Below are 23,324 nucleotides of genomic sequence, written 5' to 3'. Positions count from 1 at the left end.
TGTTATGAGCATGAGTAAAATCATAGTTATGTACATAATTGTTCAAAGTTCAGAGCAGTAGCCAAAGTTAATAGTTGATGAAATAAGAAAACTTGATGCAATGCATGAATTTTTAAAGTTGTGAACTCGTTAACATGACATGTGGGCACAATTTTATAAACTCTCGAATATATTAATTATATTAAATTATAATTTGCTTTAAAGTGTAAATAAATAATAAATAAATTCTGAAACGTTAAATTTAAGAATGAATTCTAATTTAATAACCCAAGAATTAAAAATTATATACAAAAAAATTCTGAAACATTAAATTTAAGAATGAATTCTGATTTAGTGATATGATATGCATGCATATATGTATACACTGATAACCAAAAAAAAAAAAAATGCCCACATACAAAGCCAATCAAACAAGCATGCATGCATGGAGCTAATCAAGAGTACAAAAAGGACCCACCCACGTGCTTTGCACACTTCACTTTCTTTTCAATAATATTTTAAAAAAAAATGAGTGGCTACAAATGTGCCACATATAATAGCAAGTGGTAAATAAGAGCAAGTAGGAGCCCAAATATCTAAACCCCATGTTTCACACAATAAAAAAACTGCAGGAATATAGAGGTAGTGGATAAACCAAGTTCTATTCTAGATCGAATAAGAGGAATACAATCCCATTCCCAGTCCTGAAATATCTTGTTAAGAATTATGCAATCTCACAATGAGACCCACACTAGATTCTTCCTAGTTGTGGAACAAAAATCTAGAGCCCAACTCCTTAGCAAATGACCTTCCTATCCACCCCTTGGAACTCCGGAAATTTCAAAAACAAGACAGCCAGACATTCGAATTTTCACTCTATGTCTGTTTTCGTGTTTATTTTCGCTCTTACTTATTTTCAATAGACCCTTCTATATTTATATTTATATATGAGATTTTCTTTATTTTTATCTCCTATGACCCAAAACAAGAATAATCTCATTGGGCTTTTTATCTCAAAAATACCTAGACCCAGCAATTTCTATATAATTTTACTGGGTAGCTACACTTTTGCTCCCTTCACTACTAGAAAAACGGGTAAAATTATGAGCGGTCAAAATTATGAGCGGTCAAAATTAATCGGTCAATTTTAGCCTTGACTTGGGTGGATGCGAGTTTGACCTTATATTTGACCGCGTTCGGTCAAAAATAAGGCGGTCAAAAATAGCCGGTCAAAAATAGTCTGTTTTTCTTGTAGTGCTTGGCTGGGAATAACTGAATGAGTTATCGAATGAATATCAACATATGTTTATAAATACAGAAGACTAAAATGGAAGAGGAAAGAGTGAAAAAATGAAACTGCAAATTTATTTGATACTGAAATTGTGTTAAAACTGTGTATAAAGAAGAACAAAGGACTCATTATAAATTTAGAGGTTAAAACGGTGTAAAAAGGAGAACAGAGGACCCATTATAAATTTAAAGGTTAAAACAACGCATAAAAAAGAAATGAGGATTTTTATAAATTTAGAGTGTCGAGCTCCGGACCAAATTTTGCAAGAATAGAGGATAAAATCTGCGGACAAATTTTATAAGAATGGAAAGAAGGCAGAAATGTCATATGGAATCACAAAAAATTGTATAATAGTCAAAATTTCTATTTTGTTCTTGTTAATAAAGTAAAGAATTGGGACTTGGCACTACAAGAATATGCATCATTTACGACGGATAACTTACGACGGATCTGTGGGGCGCGCGAACTTACGACGGAAATCATAATATCCGTCGTTAGATCACTGTTTAATATGAATTCGTCTACCAACTCGACAATTTAAAGAAAGCATGCTTGACTTTCTTGTTTGATTTTAGAAAGATCTACGAAGTTGAAGAGGAAATCAACAACTACTTCAATCAGGCAGAACGAGACCTCGTGAGTAATATGTTTCATGAGGTGCTTAGGGCCTGGAAAGTAACATAAATACGAGGCAAATCTCATCTCTCCATGCCGGTAGCTGATAATGTGGGTCTATCTGTACATATACCTACTATGTATGTTGAATATAAGTTATATGTCTGATGTTGTGGCATGTATGTGCAGCTTTGGGTTTCCAGCATGTCATATAAAGTTCTGTCGTAAATTGAATACTTATGACGGATTCAATATGTCGTAAGTTTAGTTATTACTTTAATGAAATTGTGGGTCCCACCAGGTAGAATTTACGACGCTTGACTATACTTACGACGTTTGACCATACTTACGACGCATATGAAAAATTGTGACGGTTTTCCGAACTTACTACTTGAGCAAAAACGACGGAAATATTCCGTCGTAAATACCCTGTTTTGTTGTAGTGTGGTACGCATTTACCTGCAGCATCATATATGGAATTATAAAACTGTTATTACATGAGCTAGATTGCAGCTTATGGTAAGTGAGTTGTAAATTACGGATCTTAAAATATGTGCATTTATCTCTGCAGTTTCTGATAGCTCGCTTCATATACTGATTAGCTTTCTAATCTGCAATTATATTTATTGAATGGATCGGACAAATAAGAATAGACAGAGGAGAGTAAACACGCTGGTAAAAAAGGTCTCTCGTAAGCAATTAAGAGTACAAACATTAAGTCCACCTCTATTTGATAATCTGTCAGTGCAGATTATATGTCACTCATAAAATCTACTAGACAATGTCATTTCTTGTGATACAAATTCCTTTGCAAATATGATAAAATATTCAGTTCAGGAGAATTTAAAAATTTCCGTTACATTGGTGTTTGGTACTACAAATTTCCAAAAAAAGGCGTTGTTTGGGTGGTGAACAGAGATAGTCCGATGATAAGCACTTCTGGTGTTCTCTCTGTGGATAAAACAGGACAGCTTGTTTTATTTTTGTTGGAATTATGATTCAAAATTGTAACTGAAATATTAATTAGTTGATTTTGTTTTAATGTTGATTGATTGGAGAAATATTTGTAATTGATTAGGTTATATGAGTGGCACTAATCATGCTTATTTGTTTGATGTTAGCTCTATATAAAGAGCCTTTTGATTAATGAAAATATAAGTTTCCATGTATCTCCTATAAGCTTTCACCTTATATTATATCTATCTCCCTCTTGTATCTCAAAAAACCAACAAATGGTATCAGAGCTTTAATGATCTTAAGGTATCTGTCAATGTGAGTTCATCTCTTCCGCCATGAGAAGTTCACGTTGGTGGAGGATTGAATCTGAGAGGGAGATGCAACCTCTTAGATACAATCCAACAATAATTCAAATAAGGGATTTTGAAGGCGAGTCAACCAAACCTCCCGAGAAAGAACATGAGGGGGTCAAGAGGATCAAATAATAGGAGGCACCAAGATGAGTGTCATAATGATAAGAAAAATGTTTGTGGAGAGAAGTGCTCCATGTTTGTGGTGAGAAGTGCACCACAGTTGTGGAAAGAAGTGCTCCATGTTTGTGGTGAGAAGTGCACCACGGTTGTGGAGAGAAGTGCTCCACGTTTGTGGTGAGAAGTGCATCACGTTTGTGAAGAGAAGTGCTTCACGGTTGTGGAGAGAAGTGCTTCATGCTCGATGATGATGAGAAGTACATCGTCATTTTTAAATTCCGAATAAAAAATACAATTTCGAATCAAGAGGGAGTGTTGGAATTATGATTCAAAATTGTAACTGAAATATTAATTAGTTGATTTTGTTTTAATGTTGATTGATTAGGTTATATGAGTGGCACTAATCATGCTTATTTGTTTGATGTTAGCTCTATATAAAGAGCCTTTTGATTAATGAAAATATAAGTTTCCATGTATCTCCTATAAGCTTTCACCTTATATTATATCTATCTCCCTCTTGTATCTCAAAAAACCAACAAATGGTATCAGAGCTTTAATGATCTTAAGGTATCTGTCAATGTGAGTTCATCACTTCCGCCATGAGAAGTTCACGTTGGTGGAGGATTGAATCTGAGAGGGAGATGCAACCTCTTAGATACAATCCAACAATAATTCAAATAAGGGATTTTGAAGGCGAGTCAACAAAACCTCCCGAGAAAGAACATGAGGGGGTCAAGAGGATCAAATAATAAGAGGCACCAAGATGAGTGTCATAATGATAAGAAAAATGTTTGTGGAGAGAAGTGCTCCACGTTTGTGGTGAGAAGTGCACCAAAGTTGTGGAAAGAAGTGCTCCATGTTTGTGGTGAGAAGTGCACCACGGTTGTGGAGAGAAGTGCTCCACGTTTGTGGTGAGAAGTGCATCACGTTTGTGAAGAGAAGTGCTTCACGGTTGTGGAGAGAAGTGCTCCATGCTCGGTGATGATGAGAAGTACATCGCCATTTTTAAATTCCGAATAAAAATTACAATTTTGAATCAAGAGGGAGTGTTGGAATTATGATTCAAAATTGTAACTGAAATATTAATTAGTTGATTTTGTTTTAATGTTGATTGATTGGAGAAATATTTGTAATTGATTAGGTTATATGAGTGGCACTAATCATGCTTATTTGTTTGATGTTAGCTCTATATAAAGAGCCTTTTGATTAATGAAAATATAAGTTTCCATGTATCTCCTATAAGCTTCCACCTTATATGATATCTATCTCCCTCTTGTATCTCAAAAAACCAACAATTTTACAGTGAAACTCCTCATATTTCAATTTAGTCAACTAATATTTCATTATCTGGATATAAAAACTCAGCTCAGCAACTGAATACTGGAAACTTAGTTCTATTTAAGAATATGTTTAGTGAGAAGAATTTTATGGCAAGGTTTTGATCATCCGACCATTACCTATCTTCCACAAATTAAGCTTGGGTGGAACTAAAGGACAACAAAAGGGTTTTATGTTTAGTGCTAAATTGGCGTACACGCTTTAATATTGCAATTGGAATTGCTCGAGCAATGATATATCTTCACCACGACTCAATACTCAGAATGATTCACAGAGATTTAAAAGCTTGCAATGTATTACTGGATGCTTCCATGGTTCCTAAAATATCAGATTTTGGCATGGCTCGAATATGTGGCAGCGGACAAAATGAAGACGTTACAAAAAGAGTTGTTAATTGGAGCATAGTAAGTTATGCTTAAAATTATGTACATATAAACTGCTAAATATTAATACATACTAGGGGAGAAAATGTAAATCAAGCACACCACATATGTAAATTTATATGTTTGCACTGCAGTGGTTATATGTCACCAGAATATGCTATGGAAGGACTTTTCTCATTAAAATCGGAAGTTTTCAGCTTTGATATTTTACTACTAAGAAATCATCAGTGGCAGAAAAAACACTAGCACTTACGATGCTGAAAACTCTGTAAATCTAATTGGTCATGCAAGTTCATTAACTAAAATGTACTGAAAAAATTTGATTTTAACAGCCAAACATAACCTGATACTTGATTTGTAGGTTTGGGATCGGTGGCTAGAAGGGTAAACCTTTGGAAATAGTTGATTCATCATTGGGAAAATCATACGCTACTGTAATTTATATAAATTGTCATACGCTACTGTAATTTGTTCTAAATTGTTTCACCTTTGAAATGTGTCAATAGTCATGTGAAAAATAAGCTGATTCATTAGGGAAATCTAAAACACTTCCTATACTCCCTCCTTTCACTTTTTACAGTCCACGTTTCTTATTTTCTTTGATCTGAAAACTTGTCAACGTTGATTTATCATGCAGAATTATATATTGAATACGATATTCTTGTAAAATAGCAAATCAAAATTTTGGTATATTTTATTTATTATAATTAAGTAAAAGATGGAATTTGACTGGATAAAGAAAAGCAGAACGTTATGTTTTCATAAAATATTCCTCCATTAAGCATGTTTTATACATGGGTGATAACTTTATTACTAAACTACAATTCACAAGCATCATCTGGTCAAAATTGGTACTCAACGCAATATCAGTTTTGTATAGTCGGTTTGTGCTCACCTCTCGTGACCCGAAGCGCAGTTTTTCAATTCATACATATATTAAACACGATTGCAAATTATTTGAAAATTTTAAAAAAATTGTTGCCATTCACCTAATATTCACAAGTCGTACATACTTGTACGCAAAGTTTAATACTAGATTATATATAGAGTGCGTGGAAAGCACAAACTAATTTTATAAAATAAATTTAGAACTCGAAATTCCCAAGTAGTGCACATCCATTGCTTCATTGCTGTATGCTACCTAACCTTAAAATTTTTGAAATTTTTTATTCACTCCGTCCCATTTTATATTTCATTTCAAGAGATTTCAGGTAATTTTTTCTGTTCAAAATTTTCCTGTTCATTATTTTCATACATTTTTCCTCATCTATCAATTTATATTAATTTCTCCAACACTTCTTCATTAATATCTGATAATATATGTGTGTTCTTTTATATAAAAATTTGGGACGGAAAGAGTATAATATTGGAGTATACTCCACTTCTGTTTCCATTTTTTCCTATATATACTGCTCAAGTAGTATGACTTAACAAATGCCCAATCATCCCATCTTCAAGGAACTTCATCTCTCTGTCTTTCCTTAGTTTCTGAAGCCAAAACTCATAAGTCGTTAGTTATTGCGAAAAGATGATTAATCATATGATAAACAAGTCCTGCGGATACTCAAAAATGGAAAGAGAAGACCCTGGAGAAATACAACATCGACGGGCGCAGTTCTTGATCTACAAAGTGTTGCAGCAGGCTGCTACGGGTTCGCCAAAAAGAAGAAAATTGTCGCATTTGCGACTCAGAACACATAGGTTGAAGATCAGGATTGGGAAGACGCTCAAGAAACTGAAGAAGAAAATATTTTCCGCCATAAAATTACTAAAATAGAATGTTGAAGAGCTATGCAGCTTCATGTCAAGTTTTCATGAGTTATGGACCTTATCCTTTTGTTTGCTTTTTTGCATGAATTCATATATGTTAAATCACTTCAGTTTGGATATGCGCACATTCTGTAACTGCGGATAATATTAGCCTGTTTAATGTTTTTTGATTGTAATATTAAAAGGCTTAATACCCTTTAAAACCTCGATGTTTGGGGATGTGTGCTGATGCGGCCTCGATGTTTTAACTCGGCCGATTCAACCCTCCAAGCATCCGATATGTACCGATTAACCCTTTACCGGTATAAAGCTAAAAAAACTGTATATAACAGAGAGTAAACTTGATAATTAATATTGAAAATAAAGTTTGCTCATTTACTTTAACCCTTAAAGAATACACTAGATGTTCCTTTTAACCCCTAAAAATGTATTTGAATACATTAGACGTTCCTTTTAACCCTCAATGTTTAATATTTAAAGAATGTTTAGTGTGAAATGTCATGGTTGTCCATCCGTTATATACCTTTTTCGGTATATGAGGGCTAATTGGAACATATCGGTTGAATCGGCCGAGTTAAAACATTGAGGCTGTATCCGTACACACCCCAAACATTGAGAGTTAAAAGGTCATTTATCCATATTAAAATCGGAACGGCTAAAAAATCATTCTGCAATAGATGAAACTCGTGAATATGAAACTAGAACCAAGAGGATCATTATGTTCATATTATGTAATTTCACGGAAAAGTAATGTTCTGTTTGGTTGAGGTCAAAGAATTAGGAATGAATGTAAAGGATTGAAATTTGAATTATATAATGGAATAATTCTTTAAAAATCTCAATCCTTCTCGTTCCCTACTGATTCAAATTAAATATTATATATTAAGTTCGCACCCTCATTTTGAGAAGGAATGTCTCATTATCTACCAAATTTGTTCACAATCTCATCATATTAATTTTACACTTATGTTATGTTCGGATAGGGAAGATGGAATGGAAAAGAATTGAATTAATAAAAATAAAAGAAATATTATAAAAAAGAGAAAAGTTTTGAAGAAAACTTTAGTGGAGCAAAATTAATATGAAGATACTTGAGAAAAAATTGTGTATACAAGATAGTAGAGCATTTCTTTTCAAACGAGGGTCGTGTATAAGATGTAAGGAATTGAATGACTGAGGAAATAAAATTTGTAAATAATTAATCATACATAGTTCAACTTTCACTACACCATAGATTGCTTATAGCAACGTGGAAAAAACATTGCCCTAAGTGCTATATTTGTTGCAATAGGTTCTATAGCAACAAAAGTGCAAAATTTTGGCGTTGCATCTGACCGCGTTGCAATTGATCGATTTAACAACGAATCTAGCCCCATATAGCAATGAAATTATTTTATTGCAATAAATCGATATAGCAACAAATTTTTGTCTACAGCAATGCATTAGTTGTATTGCTTTAACTTAATTTCGTGTCATTTTAATGATTTTAAGGCAACAATATTAGACCAATTGTAATGATTTTTAACTATGATATAGCAATGATTTCGACCATATTGCAATGCTTTTTTACATTTTTTGCAACATAATTTAATGCAATAGCTACAATTTTAAAAAAAATAATTGAAAAGGTTGTTGCTGCAAATACAAATAGCCAAGCATATATAGCCACAATTTTCAATTGTCTACAATCCAAAAGTGATACCTTGATCGTGACAATATAGTCTTACAAAACATTTCAAACCATAAATTTATTCAATTCCTTTCAAATTTATTCACCCCAACCAAATACAACATTATTTGTTTTTTTCCCCCAAAATGTACTCCTTCCTACCTCGAACATATTCTTTTATATTTGTTCATCCATAAATCTTTAGTTGGCCCAACAATTGGTATCATAGCCAAGTTGGAATAGTACATTTTAATCCCACATGAGCTCTGAATGGGCTTAGGAAGAGGAAGATGGGCGACTCCTTGTTTAGAGTGTCATCCTCCACCAGCAAACAAAGAAATGCCCGGAGATGAATCATCAGACGAGCAATTAGGACCACTGTCAAATTATGGAAAATAGAGTGAACGATGAATAATAATGGACAAAACAAACTAAATTTAAAATTCAAAGCAAGAGAATTGTGTGTGTTTAATACTAATAAACTTAGTAAAAATCACGTAGAAAGAGACTTGTATTAAAATTAATATTTTTTTCATGATACATGCTGGTTGGTTTATTGAGCTGACATCAAAATTTTTACAGTAAGTGTAAATAAAATCATATAAGGGTCCTTTTTAAAAAAATTCCACTAAAATCATTTGCATTGGCTTTTTTGCTAAAAAAACATTTTTTTGTAATATTATTGTGGACCCATCTTACCTTTCCCACCCGATTTAACTTAATATTGTAAAATTAATTTTAATGTGAACTTTGGTATAACAAATTAATTCATTAATTTTTTGTTACACATGAATTTTTTATATTTTGAAAAAGAATATCTTTTTTTTGCTAAATGAAAGAGAGTATTTAAATTACACCAACCACAATATTCAGGGTATACTCTAAAAGTACATTAATAACCTGTCAATGAGTATTGGATTTTTTTTAAAATTACCTCAAACTAAACATCGTCCAAGCATCAGTTTTTTGGAGCATTTTCTTCATTATTTCCTGTATATACAAATATTTCATGATTATGTATATCAAAATAAAACAAAATTATAAACGCATTCAAGATACAAAAATCATAAAGCAAGTTAATGATTTCAAATTGTATAAAATTGACATTTTTGACATAATATATATATATATATATATATATATATATATATATATATATATAGCATATGCATATTTTGCAAAATAACTGATAAATAAGTTTATTTGAAACACATTGTTTATTGATCATAGATCAGACTATGATTTAGAAGATTCCGATTTGTACTTAAAATTCAACAAGATTTAAAGAGATCTATTACTTGAAGCCAAATCAAAATCCTTAAAAGTTATAAAAATAAACAGAAAATCGTATATGCAACAAGATATGTATCAAATGATTTAACTAACTAAATATGATGATTTATATGCGTGATACAAAATTATAAGTGTCGGATTCTAAATAAAAAATGAATTGTGTTCAAATAATCTTTCTCACCATCTTATCAAACATCGCTATATTAGTCTCACGCATCATATGTCATGTGATATGATAATATTTGTAAAATCCTGATTCAACTTCACATAACCATCCTTCAGTTCGATCATCAACATCAAAATTTACAATAACGGAATCCTTCATAAAATGATTAAGATATGATTAACAGATAAAGTGATGGATGTAAATATCTAGATGAAGGCGGAATGAACAATGTAATGTATGTGAATATCAAAATCATAATATAAATTAAAAGTATAATACCTAGAAGAAGGCTGAGTGAACAATGTATAGTATAGCAATATCGAAATCGTAATGTAAATAATAAGGAATATGTATATGGAGAGGAATGATATATATAGAAAAAAAATACAATATGAAAAATATTATTAATTAAATACTTGATATCTTCATATGACACTAATTAATATCATACCTGTATACTACCCAACTTTTGTCGTTAATTATAAAATCTTTTGGATCTTTTGACGGTTTCTTTGTATAACATTATCATTTTATTAAAAATATTAATTTTTGCTGGGACCATTTATGTTATTAATTTACTTGGTAATGTTAATAACTAAAAATATGAAAAGTTATATTATATAATATATTAAAAAAATAAGAGGATTAAATAAGATGGATGCACAATTATCATGAACATAAATTTTAAAAGTATATGATTTATTTTATTTTAACTAAAATTGTTAATATTTCGGAACCACACAAAGTCAATTTTGAGTGACTTCGATCCTCTCAAAAAATTTTCTTTTGGAATAACCCCTTCCTAAATGATTAAATTAAAATCCTAACAACTAATTTGGAAAAATTCTCATTTATTCAAATAATTATATATGTAGTTTTAGTAAAAAATAAATTAAATAAGATATTGTTAGTTACGATATATGTTAAGTTAATATAATTACAAATTCTTACATTCAAGGCATCATCTATATATTCACATTACAACAAAATAAAAATAAAACGAGTAGTGGAATCTATACGAGAAATAAGGGCCGCATGCATGTTCATACTTTAGAATGAAAAAAAACATATAGATCGAGTATTCATCATGCATACTGCTTTTCGAGGAATTGAAAAAATACGGACACCCTCTCTACACTTACCCTCCTCTTGTGCTTTCTGCCGTCACGTTCTTCCGATCACTCTTCGTCTTCAAAACCCGATCTCATCTTTTTTTTATCGCATTTACTCGCTTGAGTGATGGTGTTCTGGTTTTAATTGATGTTGTCAAAAGTGTTCATGTCCAGGTTATGTTGTCTTGCTTCAAGCTTGGATTGAAAAGCTTACGTCTTAGGTTGTCAAAAGAGGATCCAATTTTTATAGTCGTTTTCAAATCCTTATTTTTCATATGTTCAAAATATGAATATGGATAATATTCGATTTTCACATCTGCAGGTATCAGTTTTTGTACTCCGAAAATTTTTGTGCTTTCTATCGTCACGTTCTTCCGATCACTCTTCGTCTTCAAAACCCGATCTCATCTTTTTTAAATCGCATTTACTCACTTGAGTGATGGTGTTTGGTTTTAATTAATGTTGTCAAAAGTGTTCATATCCAGGCTCTGTTCTCTTGCTTCAAGCTTGGATTGAAAAGCTTACGCCTTATGTTGTCAAAAGAGAATCCAATTTTTATAGTCGTTTTCAAATCCTTATTTTCCATATGTTCAAAATATGAATATGGATAATATTCGATTTTCACATCTGCAAGTATCAGTTTTTGTCCTCTGAAAATTTTTGTGCTTTCTGCCGTCACGTTCTTCCGATCACTCTTCGTCTTCAAAACCCGATCTCGTCTTTTTTTAATCGCATTTACTCGCTTGAGTGATGGTGTTTGGGTTTTAATTGATGTTGTCAAAAGTGTTCATATCCGGTATATGTTGTCTTGCTTCAAGTTTGGATTGAAAAGCTTACGCCTTATGTTATCAAAAGAGAATCCAATTTTTATAGTCGTTTTCAATTCCTTATTTTCCATATTTTCAAAATATGAATATGGATAATATTCGATTTTCACATCTGCAAGAATCAGTTTTTGTACTCCGAAAATTTTCAACTCCACAATTTGAAACCCAACAAACACCTATAAATAATCAAAGTTCTCCACCATCAGATTTTTCAGCTTTCGATGACACAAATGCGAAGCCACGATTTTATGCTTGGAATCCCATGATATTTTTCAGCTTTCGATGACACAAATGCGAAGCCACGATTTTATGCTCGGAATCCCATGATTTGCACCCCATGCGCGCACGTAAATGGTGGAGCAATACACTAGTAACACATTTAGACACTACCAAAGTGTCTTGCTATATAAAGCCTTCAAAGGCTCTTCATCAAAACAATGTGGGATGTAAGGTTTCCTTTTCAATTTTCCACTACCAAGGAAGCAATTTTGGATCATCACAACTCATCCATTCCTTAGTCGTTTTGAGTGAATTAACATGCATTGGAAAACCCTCTCGGAGGAGAACATAATCCAAGCATAACCCGCCACGAACACGTAGCCGAGCCTCACTCAAATTGATGCTCAAAATGACAATATTCCAACCGAAGGAATATTATTTTGTCAACTTAAATAATTGGATGGGATCAAGGGAGTATCATCTTGTCAGTTTTTTATGATATTATTTTGTGATGCATATTTACTAAATACTTATGTGATATATTAAATGATGAGTATCATACAATATTAAAATTGATTAAAGTGGGTCTACTTGTAAGAGGAACAGGGTTCTTGGATTGGAGCAAGATGACCATTTCTGTTTAAGAAACCACTTGAAGCTTAGTTGTCATGTAAATGGGGTGAAAAAAGAGGAAACGAGACTCTCCACATTGGAGTTGCTCTAATACTCCACTAAACCAAAGTTTAGGTACGTATTATATTCCCTAGAGGTATGACTATCTTTGTTCCATTTCGGCTCCCTAATTCCAACAAAACATCTCGTCACCCCCTCAAACCAACTCTCGCAGAAGAGTCAAATTTTAACTCTCTGTCTATAAAATATACTACCAACACAAAAAGTATAATTATGATCAGATATTATTAAATTGCGGTCTGCCCCCATCTTATCTTTACAATAATAATAATAATAATAATAATAATAATAATAATAATAATAATATAATTACCTTGAGACCAATACTGTACTGACCGAGAATCTTTTTATAGCCTATGTACACATCTTCGGAATCAGCAACTCTGGAGAAAATTTTAATGTGATCTTTGTCATGATTGTCATATCTTTGTGATTCAGTTAATTTCATGAATATTTTGTGGCCTCGCGATCAGTGAATTAAAATTGTCAAAAAATCAAAAATAACACATTTTCTATCTTTAATCAATAATTGTTTTCTATCTTTGATGATTAATAAATCATCCACCTCCTCATTTTTTATGATTCATTTATTTATTTTATGACTTATTAATTTTTACATACATTTGTGGGAAGATGTATTATGTATTTTGTAAATAATATTTTGTTTTGTTTTTCTTGTACTAGCACAAAAGATCAATAACATTGTGCAAAATAAAAAATTGAAATAATATCATATTTACTCCCTCTGATCCACCAGGTTCTTTACGTTATTTTTTTAACACACGTTTAGAGACTCCTGTAAAGTAAAATTACATAATATATTTTTCAAAAAAAAGTTTACGTTTAAACTTTTATTCAAAAAAAATTAAAAATATATTATGAAACTATACATTACAAAAATCTCAAAATATGTGCAAATTACGTAAACAATCAGACGGCAGAGGACTTTTTGGTCCGATCTAGATCCAGCCCGAACAGATCTTTTGCAAGTAAATGTAGTAGGAAACTTTAGCTGCCAAAGTAACGTTAAAATGTTAATGCATTTAACACTGTTTATATATCTAATCATCCCATAAACATTTCATGAATCCCCGAGTCCAAACAAAACTAGAGTTTGCAATTTCTGTTCCATCTGCATCTCCATGATACATTCTTTCTGCAATCCGGGCCAATTCTATAGTTACACTATGCTGCAATATATTCTCCTTGCGGAGATGAAGATTGACAGTAAAACAAAGGTTAGCTACCTCCAATATATCTTTAAGAAAAACATTACAAACCACCCCAACATAGATTCCGGTAAAATTAGAGTGGATCATTTCCCCTAGCTTCTGGAACCTGCATGATTCATTTCAAATCATGAATCCAACTTCAAGCTACTTGGAATTTGAATCGGCTAGTCTGGGACTGTGGGTTGTAGAGTTGTACCGCAGCCAGACTTAGGCTATCATCTTCCCATGGTACAATCAAGAACATCTGGTGAAAATATTGCTGCCAACCACACCCTCTATTTCAACAGTTATCTGTCAATCTGCTCGCATTTTACATCGGCAACAAGATGCCTGATATGTGGTGCATACCATTTCACTCTCTCTACATGTTCCACTGAAACCTTCCATCGATAACCTATACATTGTAAATTTGATATATAATAACCCACATAAATGCCAGTAAACCAGTATTCGTATAACAGTGTTTAAAATAAGTATATAACAAATTATTGCTGCTGAAATTAGAGAGATACCTTCTGATAATGATATATCACTGATTGAGTTTGAGACATATTTGCTCCACTCAACCTCCTCAGAGTCCTTTACATTGGCATGCACATGCAGTATCCCACCCCTACTCCTGAATGGTCAATATTTTAGCAAAAAAAATTATATAACTAGAACAAACTACGCAGCCAACACATATTTCTGATAACTCATTTAATTAGTGTATTATTAGTGTAAATATAATGGATTTATTAGTTTTTGTCTTATTTGTACTGTTACTACGAAGATTTTCTTATCAAAGGGGGAATAATTGCATTGTAGTAAGATATGGTGACACATCATGACAAGTCAACAAAATCACGGCATATCATGATATAATCTTTTAAGAAGGGAAAGTTGAGCCATTACACAATGAGAAAGGATCATTGTTAATAAAACAATTATCTTTGTAATTCTTGTAAGTATAAATAGAAAAGTGCAGTATAGTATAATTGCATTGTAGTAAGATTTTCTTATTAAAGGGAGAATAATTGCATTGTAGTAAGATATGGTGACACATCATGACAAGTCAACAAAATTGCGTATCATGATATAATCTTTTAAGAAGGGAAAGTTGAGCCATTACACAATGAGAAAGGATCATTGTGAATAAAACAATTATCTTTGTAATTCTTTTAAGTATAAATAGAATAGTGCAGTATAGTATAGGTACCCTTTTTACTCCTATTTTTATCTACTTCATCTCTTTCTCTCTGGTAATAGTTTTTACTTTTACTTTATCTGCTTCATCTATCGATGTTTTAAAGACAAGATAGCTATAAAGTTCTCACAATTTGGTTTTAGTCATCAGAATGCATAATTTATTTGTGTTTTTTTTTTGTGTGTGTGTGGGGGGTGGGGGGGTGGGGGGGTGGGGGGGGTGGGGGGGGGGGGGGGGGGGGTAAAGTTCTGCTAATAAGATTTTATTTCACCAATGTGTTTTAAAGTACCCTTCTATTAGTAAAATTTAATAGAAATTACTGGTAAGGAACAAAACCTTAATGCCCTTATAGCAGTCACCCAACTACCCTCACTTGTTGGCAAGAGACCAAGGCAGACTCTATCAGCAACTCCCTGAAAAAGAAATGATTGCCTATGTGAGCTTTGTTTCCTAGAACTTAAAATGTATAAAGATCATTGTAATGAGATATATCCGGGCATCCAGAAATTATGGATCTTGAAGATGATTATTATTCACAATATCGATACTCAAGAGATATTTAAGAATAAATAACTTATGACAATATAAGAAATGAATGTAATATCCGTACTTTAGGAGCTGTAAGTCGATTATCGCCTTCAAGTACCACACAGCGATCAGCTACAGAGTTAGCCTGCAGATTACGTCGAAGTGCCTCAATTGCATGGGGATTCCACTCACAAGCATACAGCATTTTTGCACTGGCCCTGGGCATCCCAAAAACAAGCTTTGAGCAGTGGGGCATAGAGTATAGTATTAATAAATCAAATTATACTAATGACTGGATCACAGCTGGTGTCCTGACATTATCCATCATAAATTTTGCATTTAAAATTTGAAGGCAACATGTGTGATAAAAAATATTTAGCTTGACTACTTTGCCTTGTTTTACTTTTACGTTTCTTTATCAAGTAACTGTCATTACCATTGTTATTGAGTCGACGACTAGTCGACGACTAGTCGCCGACTAGTCGGCGAGTCGGCCCAGAAGAGTAAGTCGACCAGCGACTGGGCTTTTAAGTCGTCCACGGGTAAAACCCGACCCGACCCGGTACCGACCCGGTCCAATCGAGTTTTACCCGACCCGGTTAGGGTTAAAAACGATACTTACACAGATGGTTGACTTCATATTGAAACGAAACGGGCTTCTACGCGGCGGAGTTGGACTTCAGACTTCAGAGCAAGCTTACGGTAAGTTCCTCTCATCTCTCCTCTCCACTCTCCTCTCCTATCTCTTCTCTCTCGTCTCTCTCTTCATCTCTTTTCTCCTCTCCTCTCTCCTCTGCTCTCTTTCCTCTCCTCTCTCTTCATCTCTTTTCTTCTTTTATGTATACACACGGCGCCGATGGATTAGTATATACACACGACGGTGTGTGTATATACTGGGGGTGTGTGTATATACTGGGGCTATTGCTGTGTACGTGTGTGTCACCTACGTAGCCAGATGTAGAAATCAGGCTTTTACTTTTAAAACCAAATTTATATTTTACTTTTACTTTAAATGTTTTAATATTTATATTTTATAATTTATTTTCTCTTTTTATTTTAAAATTTACATTGTAGTTTTATTTAGTAATGACTCATTACTAACTGGCCTTTAACCTAGAAAGCAGGGATACTTCATCTGGGTGAAGAACTGCGTAGGGGATACTTGGGGGTGCGGGGGTGCGGCGGAGTGCGGCGGGATACGCACGGGATACGCCACGTGGCGTATCGGTGGAGGCAGTGACGGGGATACGCGGGGGTGCGGGGATGGGGGTGCGGGAGTGGCACAAATCGTAATTTTTTACAACTTTTTTTTTAAAAAAAAACTTAAAATTAGTTGGTCAAAATCATGGAAGCCATGATTATGCTCAATTGAATCACTTAAATTGAAATAGTTATATATGTATTCTAATTGTCAAGACTTAAAGATGATTAATTTAGTTATTCCACTATTTTGTTCTACTTAAATGCATCTTATGTATTATTTATATATATATATAATATATTTAATATTTTAATATTTGCCGTATCCCCCCGCACCCGTATCCCCATATTTTGGAATTTGACGAATTCCCGTATCCACGTACCGCGCACCCGCACTCCCGCACCCGCACTCATGCTTTCTAGCCTTTAACTAACTAAAGGAAACCATACATTTTAGATACAGAACACGAAGTTCAGCTACAACTCCATAGAAAGCGATAGAACATACAGCCAAAGGAGGAGGTACTCCAATAACACAAGTCAATTCAAAATATAGGATCAATAAGTGATCCCAAATAAAATAAAGAGAAAATTTATGGAGCAAGAGTTTAGGATTTGAGATATTTATAACAGCAAAAGATATTAGATAGCTGAAACTTCACAGAAATGCAATCATATAGTACCTGACAAGGAATGGCAAAGCAAAATATCCAATCCCAGCAAACAAGTCTACAACAACTTCATCCGTACAGTCCAAATGGGCCATACGTAGCTTCTCAGATAGATTGCCCCAGGAAAACATGCACTTTGTAGCATCAAAAGAATAATAAATTCCATTTTCGCGGTGACTTACCCAGCCACTATCCCCGACAAGCATCTCCAAACTACTGTCCCTTGTTCCAGTATTTGCCACTCGACCCTATATATAAACAAATCATTGTAAACAGATAGGCAATTCACTACATTATCCAGTATGTGTAATTCTGCAACATACATACACCTTCCAACCTTCAACAAATGATCTACCCACCAAAATGATGCATCCTTGCGAGTATATTATCTGTTGATGCAAGAAATTTTTATTGCTTAAATGTCTACATTTCTTTAATTTCTTATTTTTTCCATTGACAGCTTGACATGTTGGCTTTAGTAAGACCTGTAGTTAGGCACTGACTTAAACTTTTTATGCTCTGAAAACTGGCCTAATGTATAACTCTCTAGGAAGATCTTCGGATGTACATGAAAATTCATTGCAAGTGCACATCAGTTTTTCCATTTAGTACCACATACACATCAGCACATGGACAAATTCCTACTATCAGCACATAAACAAATTCCTACTATCAGCACATACACAAATTCTAAACAACCAATGATAATTAGATTTAGTGAATGTGTTGAAAACAATGCTTAGAAACATCTTCCAGACATGGAGATTAAACAATTTAGTGAAACACAGCTCATTCTATCAAAAAATTCTTACTTGTCGAGCAAGGCGTTGAGTTCCTAGTGATGCAGCAACAACTGGCCACAGCTTATCTGAAATTGTGTCCCACAATGGATCCTTAAATGAAGTTGATGGAAGCACAACAATGTCCCCAAGTCGTTCCCATCTATATAAAAGTTGCATATTTTGAATTGGATTAGCAGTAGTTAAATAGCTTCACCAAAATATAATAATAATAATAATAATAACAATAACCATAATAAATGAAGCATAGCACTTCCTTGATTCATACTAATAGGACAAACGGAGGTTTTCTATTACCAAATTAATTAACAAAAAATGACGATGATGATGATGATGATGATGATGATGATAAAACCGAGAAGAGAAGAGCTCTGATCCAAGGATGCCGAAACACTCTGTCAGGACAATATTATAATGGAAACACTAGTTCTTCTACTCGATTTTTTTAATTAAGTGTACATTCTAATATGTAATTCAAATATTATAAACATGTGTGTGTGTGTGTCCTACCTTTTAGAGAACTTACAGGTATACATAAGAACCTTATGTGGAGTAGCCCATATATTCTTACACTATTAAGTGGATAACCTTATTTCCTAAAATTGTGTTTTGAAAGATTGGCATCTCTTTTGTGTACATGTACTAATATATAACTATTTAATAAGTCAAGATAAATTTTCAAGCCTATAAGGCACAAAATTAGATTTAAATATGTATGCAGGATACTTTAAATATTATGATTGTTAGAGACAAACCTAGTGGGTAGCTGCTCTAGAAGTTCTGCTGGAAGCCCTTGTTCATTAATCAATAATGTTACAGAGTCATTCATCATCTTTAATGGAGAGCTAGAAGTTTTCTTAACTCTCACAACCTCGTCTAAAATTTTGGTAGCACCACTTGTGATGAAAAAATTCAGGGCTGATGAAATGGTATCATCAGGTAAAAGCCCCTTTGCCGTTACCTTTTCTAGTAGACAAGGGTCAAGTGGTTCAATATCTGCAGTGTGTGCATCATGTTGACTATTATCGTACAAAGCACAAAATTGTCCTGTGACAGGAAAACATATATGTAATCCTTTTTCCAGGGAATAAACTTTGCGTTCAAGATCTAACCAGGCAAACCTTTTCAGCAGGTCCTTTCCAAGTTTGGCATATTTTTTCTTAATTTTTAGAACAAAATGTGATGCAACACCTTGATGTCCACCATTTATATCTATGCCTTCATCACCAAGTTTCAAGCCAGAAGTTTCCTTAGATAATGTTTCATATATGCTAGCTGGAGATTGTGTGAAACCAATCTCGGTTTGTGGGGGGTCTTCTTTGGTGTGATTAACTTGCGTCGTCAATATTTGTGCAGGACTATCAGTTAGAGAAACTAATGGACGCAAGTTCATTTTCATTGGATCGCTAAATTTTGTTCCAAAGGCATAACAAGATGCTCCACCACCAATCATCACAAGATCATCACCAATGACACTTCCGCTGCTACGAACAAGAAGCTCTTTGCCAAAAGAATTCACCCTAATATGTTTCCACGAACAGTCCCTCAAATCTAGCAAAGACAAATCTTGATAATGTTGTCTGACTGGGCATCCTCCTATGATACCTACAAAATGCTTATATACAAACATTGAGTGTGAAAATCTTGCATACGGTGTTCTTCCTGCCATTTCTTCCTTCTTCCACAAGCATGTCAGAACATCAAAACTATAAAGGTCCCCTAGAGCTTTTTCCCCATCATATCCTCCAAATATAAATAGTTTGGTCCCATAAGATACCATAGAGTGTGAATGACGTGGGCATGGTTGTTCACCTGGCATACATATTTCACTCCATTCAAGATTTTGCGTGTCTAAAACATGTAATGATGGATAGATCAAATCATTGTGAATTCCACCAAAAACATATATCTTAGGCCCTACAGTAGCTGCTGCATGTCGATGCCTGCACAACACCATGCCCCCACAAAGCTCATTTATCGATTTTGTAAATTATAAAGAGATGTAAAGACACAGACGAGAAAGAAAATATGCTATTATATTATTGTTTTATCAGACTGCTTGATACACAAACAAGACACAAGAAAATTCAATATTTTACACTTGCATAGATAGTAAAAAAAAACTTGCGCAATGAAAGCTGTTCAATTCATAATGATCTGGTGCATAAAGCAGATAGACTAAAAACAATGAAAAAAAAATAGAAACAATTTTAAACACTAAAGATGTCACCTGGATGGAAAATATGTGCCTGTACACTCTAAGAGCTTCCATTGCCTATTTTCTGTGTTCAGAAGCCAGACATCATTTAAGATACTTGATGGATCAGCCCTACCCCCAATAACATACATCAAATGTCCTATTAAGGAGGATGTGTGGCCCAAGCGTGGGGATGGACACCCCTGAACATTGAAGTCTTCAAGTTCACCTGAGAATGGATCAAGCAAGAAACAATTATTTCGTCGAGCATGCCTCCCCATGCCTCCAAAACCACCAAAAATGAGCACTTTCTTTTTTGTTGCGTCCTCAATCTCACAAGCAGAGTGACCCCATAGGTAAACCTTCTCAATAGCTTCACCAGCAACTACCAGCTGATCAGTGGAAAGACTGTTAACAGGAACTTCGGCAGACCCTGCCAATATATTAAAGGTTTAATCTTGCAATATATAGTGGAAGATTCCTGCAACAATAAATATATATAAGAACGTAACCACATAGTAATTTCATGTAGCTACACAACCCTACTTTGTTAAAAAGAAGGTTCTAAGATGCATGCATATTGGACAAGGTGTGCATTAGAAAGCTACACCTGAAATAGCTATGTTAGTTTTGCAAATGGAGGGCCTTCTGCAACTAATAATCTTAGTCCATGAACTTATATGTTGACAGAGTCAGAACTAGACTAGACTTCAAAGTTAGCATAAACCATATGAGTTTTCAGAATGTGAGAATGAGAAAGGAACATATTAAAACAAAGAAGAATGAGTGCTTTCCATGATTTGAACCCGCAGCATACTGCACAAAAGTTCCCAACAATTCGTCTCACCTACTAAAATCCTTGTCATAATTAACAACATCTAGTACTGATTATCAAATCCAGAAGCCCCCATCCCCCACTTTTCCCTGCTTCCAACACGGTCCATTAATATAGTTAAAGAAGACAAACTGAAGTTCACAAATTAAAAAATAAAAACAACCAACACATCTACACATAGTCACATACACACATACATTTGACCTTTTATGATACAAATTAAAACAATAACTTTGAACAACAAATAACCCGACATAAATTATATTTCAAGTTAAAACTTGACAGCACAATATAATTATAAGATAAACAACATATTACTTCTCTATTGACCGTGGCAGTACTGGACCCTAGTCAGGATGAATTATACAAGATTTCACTGTGAGGAGGACGCAAACTTCGTAAGCAATGAGGATAACATATACTTGGACAATAAAAAATGTGCAATGTACGTGATTCATACCTACTGTTAGAAATTATTCCACAGCATTATGCATAAAAAGTTTCCTATAAATCATCTCAGCTGCTTATATCCTTATATACTAAGAGAACACTTACTTAGAAAGGGAGGAAAGCACGTGAAAAGTAATTAAAGTAGCCTCATTTTCACTCATATTTGTACTCAGTTTTTAGCAAGTGTAAATGAATGCAAATTCAGGAGACTTTCACCCCAAAATTGGGATGAAGAAATTACCTCGTCTCCTCTTGCTTTCCTCTCTATTTAAAACTCGGGAGCAAGGTGTAAGTGCTAACTAAGAAACAAGGTAAACTACTCTGGATAAAATGAAGTAACTTTCACATACCAAAAAAAAAAAAAAATTAAGATACAAAATAACGTAATTCTAAAGTCCATTAATAAGCCAAGTAAATACAAAGTAAAATACCGCAGTCATCTATTTGCCGGGATTCACTCAAAGCACCAAAATAAGACTCCATCTTTTTCACCTCCTCACATTCCAAGCCATCGCAATCACCACTTCCCACACCATTCTCGACTCCTCCAAACCCATTCCTCAACAATGCAGCAAAAAACTGATCAGTCCTCTTCCTATTAACCTCCATTTTCCCATTAGCAATCCCAACCAAAAACCTAACATACTCCTCCGATACCAACAACCTTCCACTCCCTCCTAACGGCACTTCCAATCGAATCGAACACCTAATCGCAACAATCACCCTTTTGCTGACACTAGTAATCCCAGACTCCCTAAACCCACAAGAAATTGCAATCGAAACCAAACTCTGAGCAGACCCCACATCCCTACACTCAACAGCAACAATCAAAGGCTCAAATCTAAACACCAGCTCATCCAACTCATCAACAACTGAGGTGGGGTTGTACAGCAAGTCAAGAACTGAGGTGGGGTCCACAGGGTCATGAGATATGAGGACCCACTTGCCTCCTCTGGCCTTTTTCTTGGTTATTGAGGTGGTTTCAGTTGGGGTGGAGAGGATTGAGATTCTGCCAGAGCAGGAGCTAGTGGTGAAGAAACAAGGGTGGGAATTAATGGAGTTGAGCAGGGGTAGAATGGGAAGATCAAGAGTGCCTTTTGGTGATTTGTCAGAGTAATCTTGCGGGGGAGTGTTGATTAATGACAGAGTTGCTGTTTTTCTCTTGTCGAAATCCATGATTTGGTGTTTTCCGGCCAGAGTGCATAAATTAGGTGTATGTATGGGTTTTTGCTGATAAAACCCTTTGGTCTTCAGACTTTTGACCCCCCTCGTCTGAAAAATAAGCACAAGGTCATTTTAATAAAAGTCTCAAATTTAATACAAAATAATAATTTAGGACATCATGAATTATTTTCCTAAACAACATTTTCTATATGCATTTTTTTTATATATGAAGAAAGTTATTTGGAGTCCTATAACTTGTTGGAGTCTTGGAGTCCCAAT

The 23,324-nt window shown here is 34.0% G+C and overlaps 1 protein-coding gene across 1 annotated transcript; it reads right to left on the bottom strand.

The window, feature by feature from the left end:
• Nucleotides 1–13,820: 13,820 nt before the first annotated feature.
• On the bottom strand, nucleotides 13,821–23,163 carry LOC108199623 (tRNA wybutosine-synthesizing protein 2/3/4). The gene is made up of 9 exons (XM_017367529.2): nucleotides 22,313–23,163; nucleotides 20,630–21,029; nucleotides 19,155–20,342; nucleotides 18,412–18,541; nucleotides 17,612–17,847; nucleotides 15,811–15,946; nucleotides 15,537–15,613; nucleotides 14,527–14,633; nucleotides 13,821–14,408 (listed from the first exon to the last, which is right to left on the bottom strand). The coding sequence occupies exons 1-9, from the start codon at nucleotides 23,055–23,057 to the stop codon at nucleotides 14,302–14,304; spliced, it is 3,126 nt and encodes a 1,041-aa protein (XP_017223018.1). The 5' UTR covers nucleotides 23,058–23,163; the 3' UTR covers nucleotides 13,821–14,301.
• Between the last annotated feature and the right edge of the window lie 161 nt (nucleotides 23,164–23,324).

The sequence above is a fragment of the Daucus carota genome, chromosome 8 (assembly GCF_001625215.2).
Source record: "Daucus carota subsp. sativus chromosome 8, DH1 v3.0, whole genome shotgun sequence".
In the NCBI taxonomy this organism is placed as follows: Eukaryota; Viridiplantae; Streptophyta; class Magnoliopsida; order Apiales; family Apiaceae; genus Daucus; species Daucus carota.
This window is presented reverse-complemented; position numbering and strand designations above follow the sequence as displayed.

What these genes read in the sequence shown, in the direction of transcription:
- LOC108199623 (XM_017367529.2), bottom strand. Translation starts at nt 23,057, where the DNA reads ATGGATTTCGACAAGAGAAAAACAGCAACTCTGTCATTAATCAACACT. An exon ending in CTAGAGCAGCTACCCACTAG is followed by an intron (nt 18,542 to 19,154) that starts GTTTGTCTCTAA and finishes ACTTTTATATAG; the next exon opens with ATGGGAACGACTTGGGGACA. An exon ending in ATCGACTTACAGCTCCTAAA is followed by an intron (nt 15,614 to 15,810) that starts GTACGGATATTA and finishes TTTCTTTTTCAG; the next exon opens with GGAGTTGCTGATAGAGTCTG.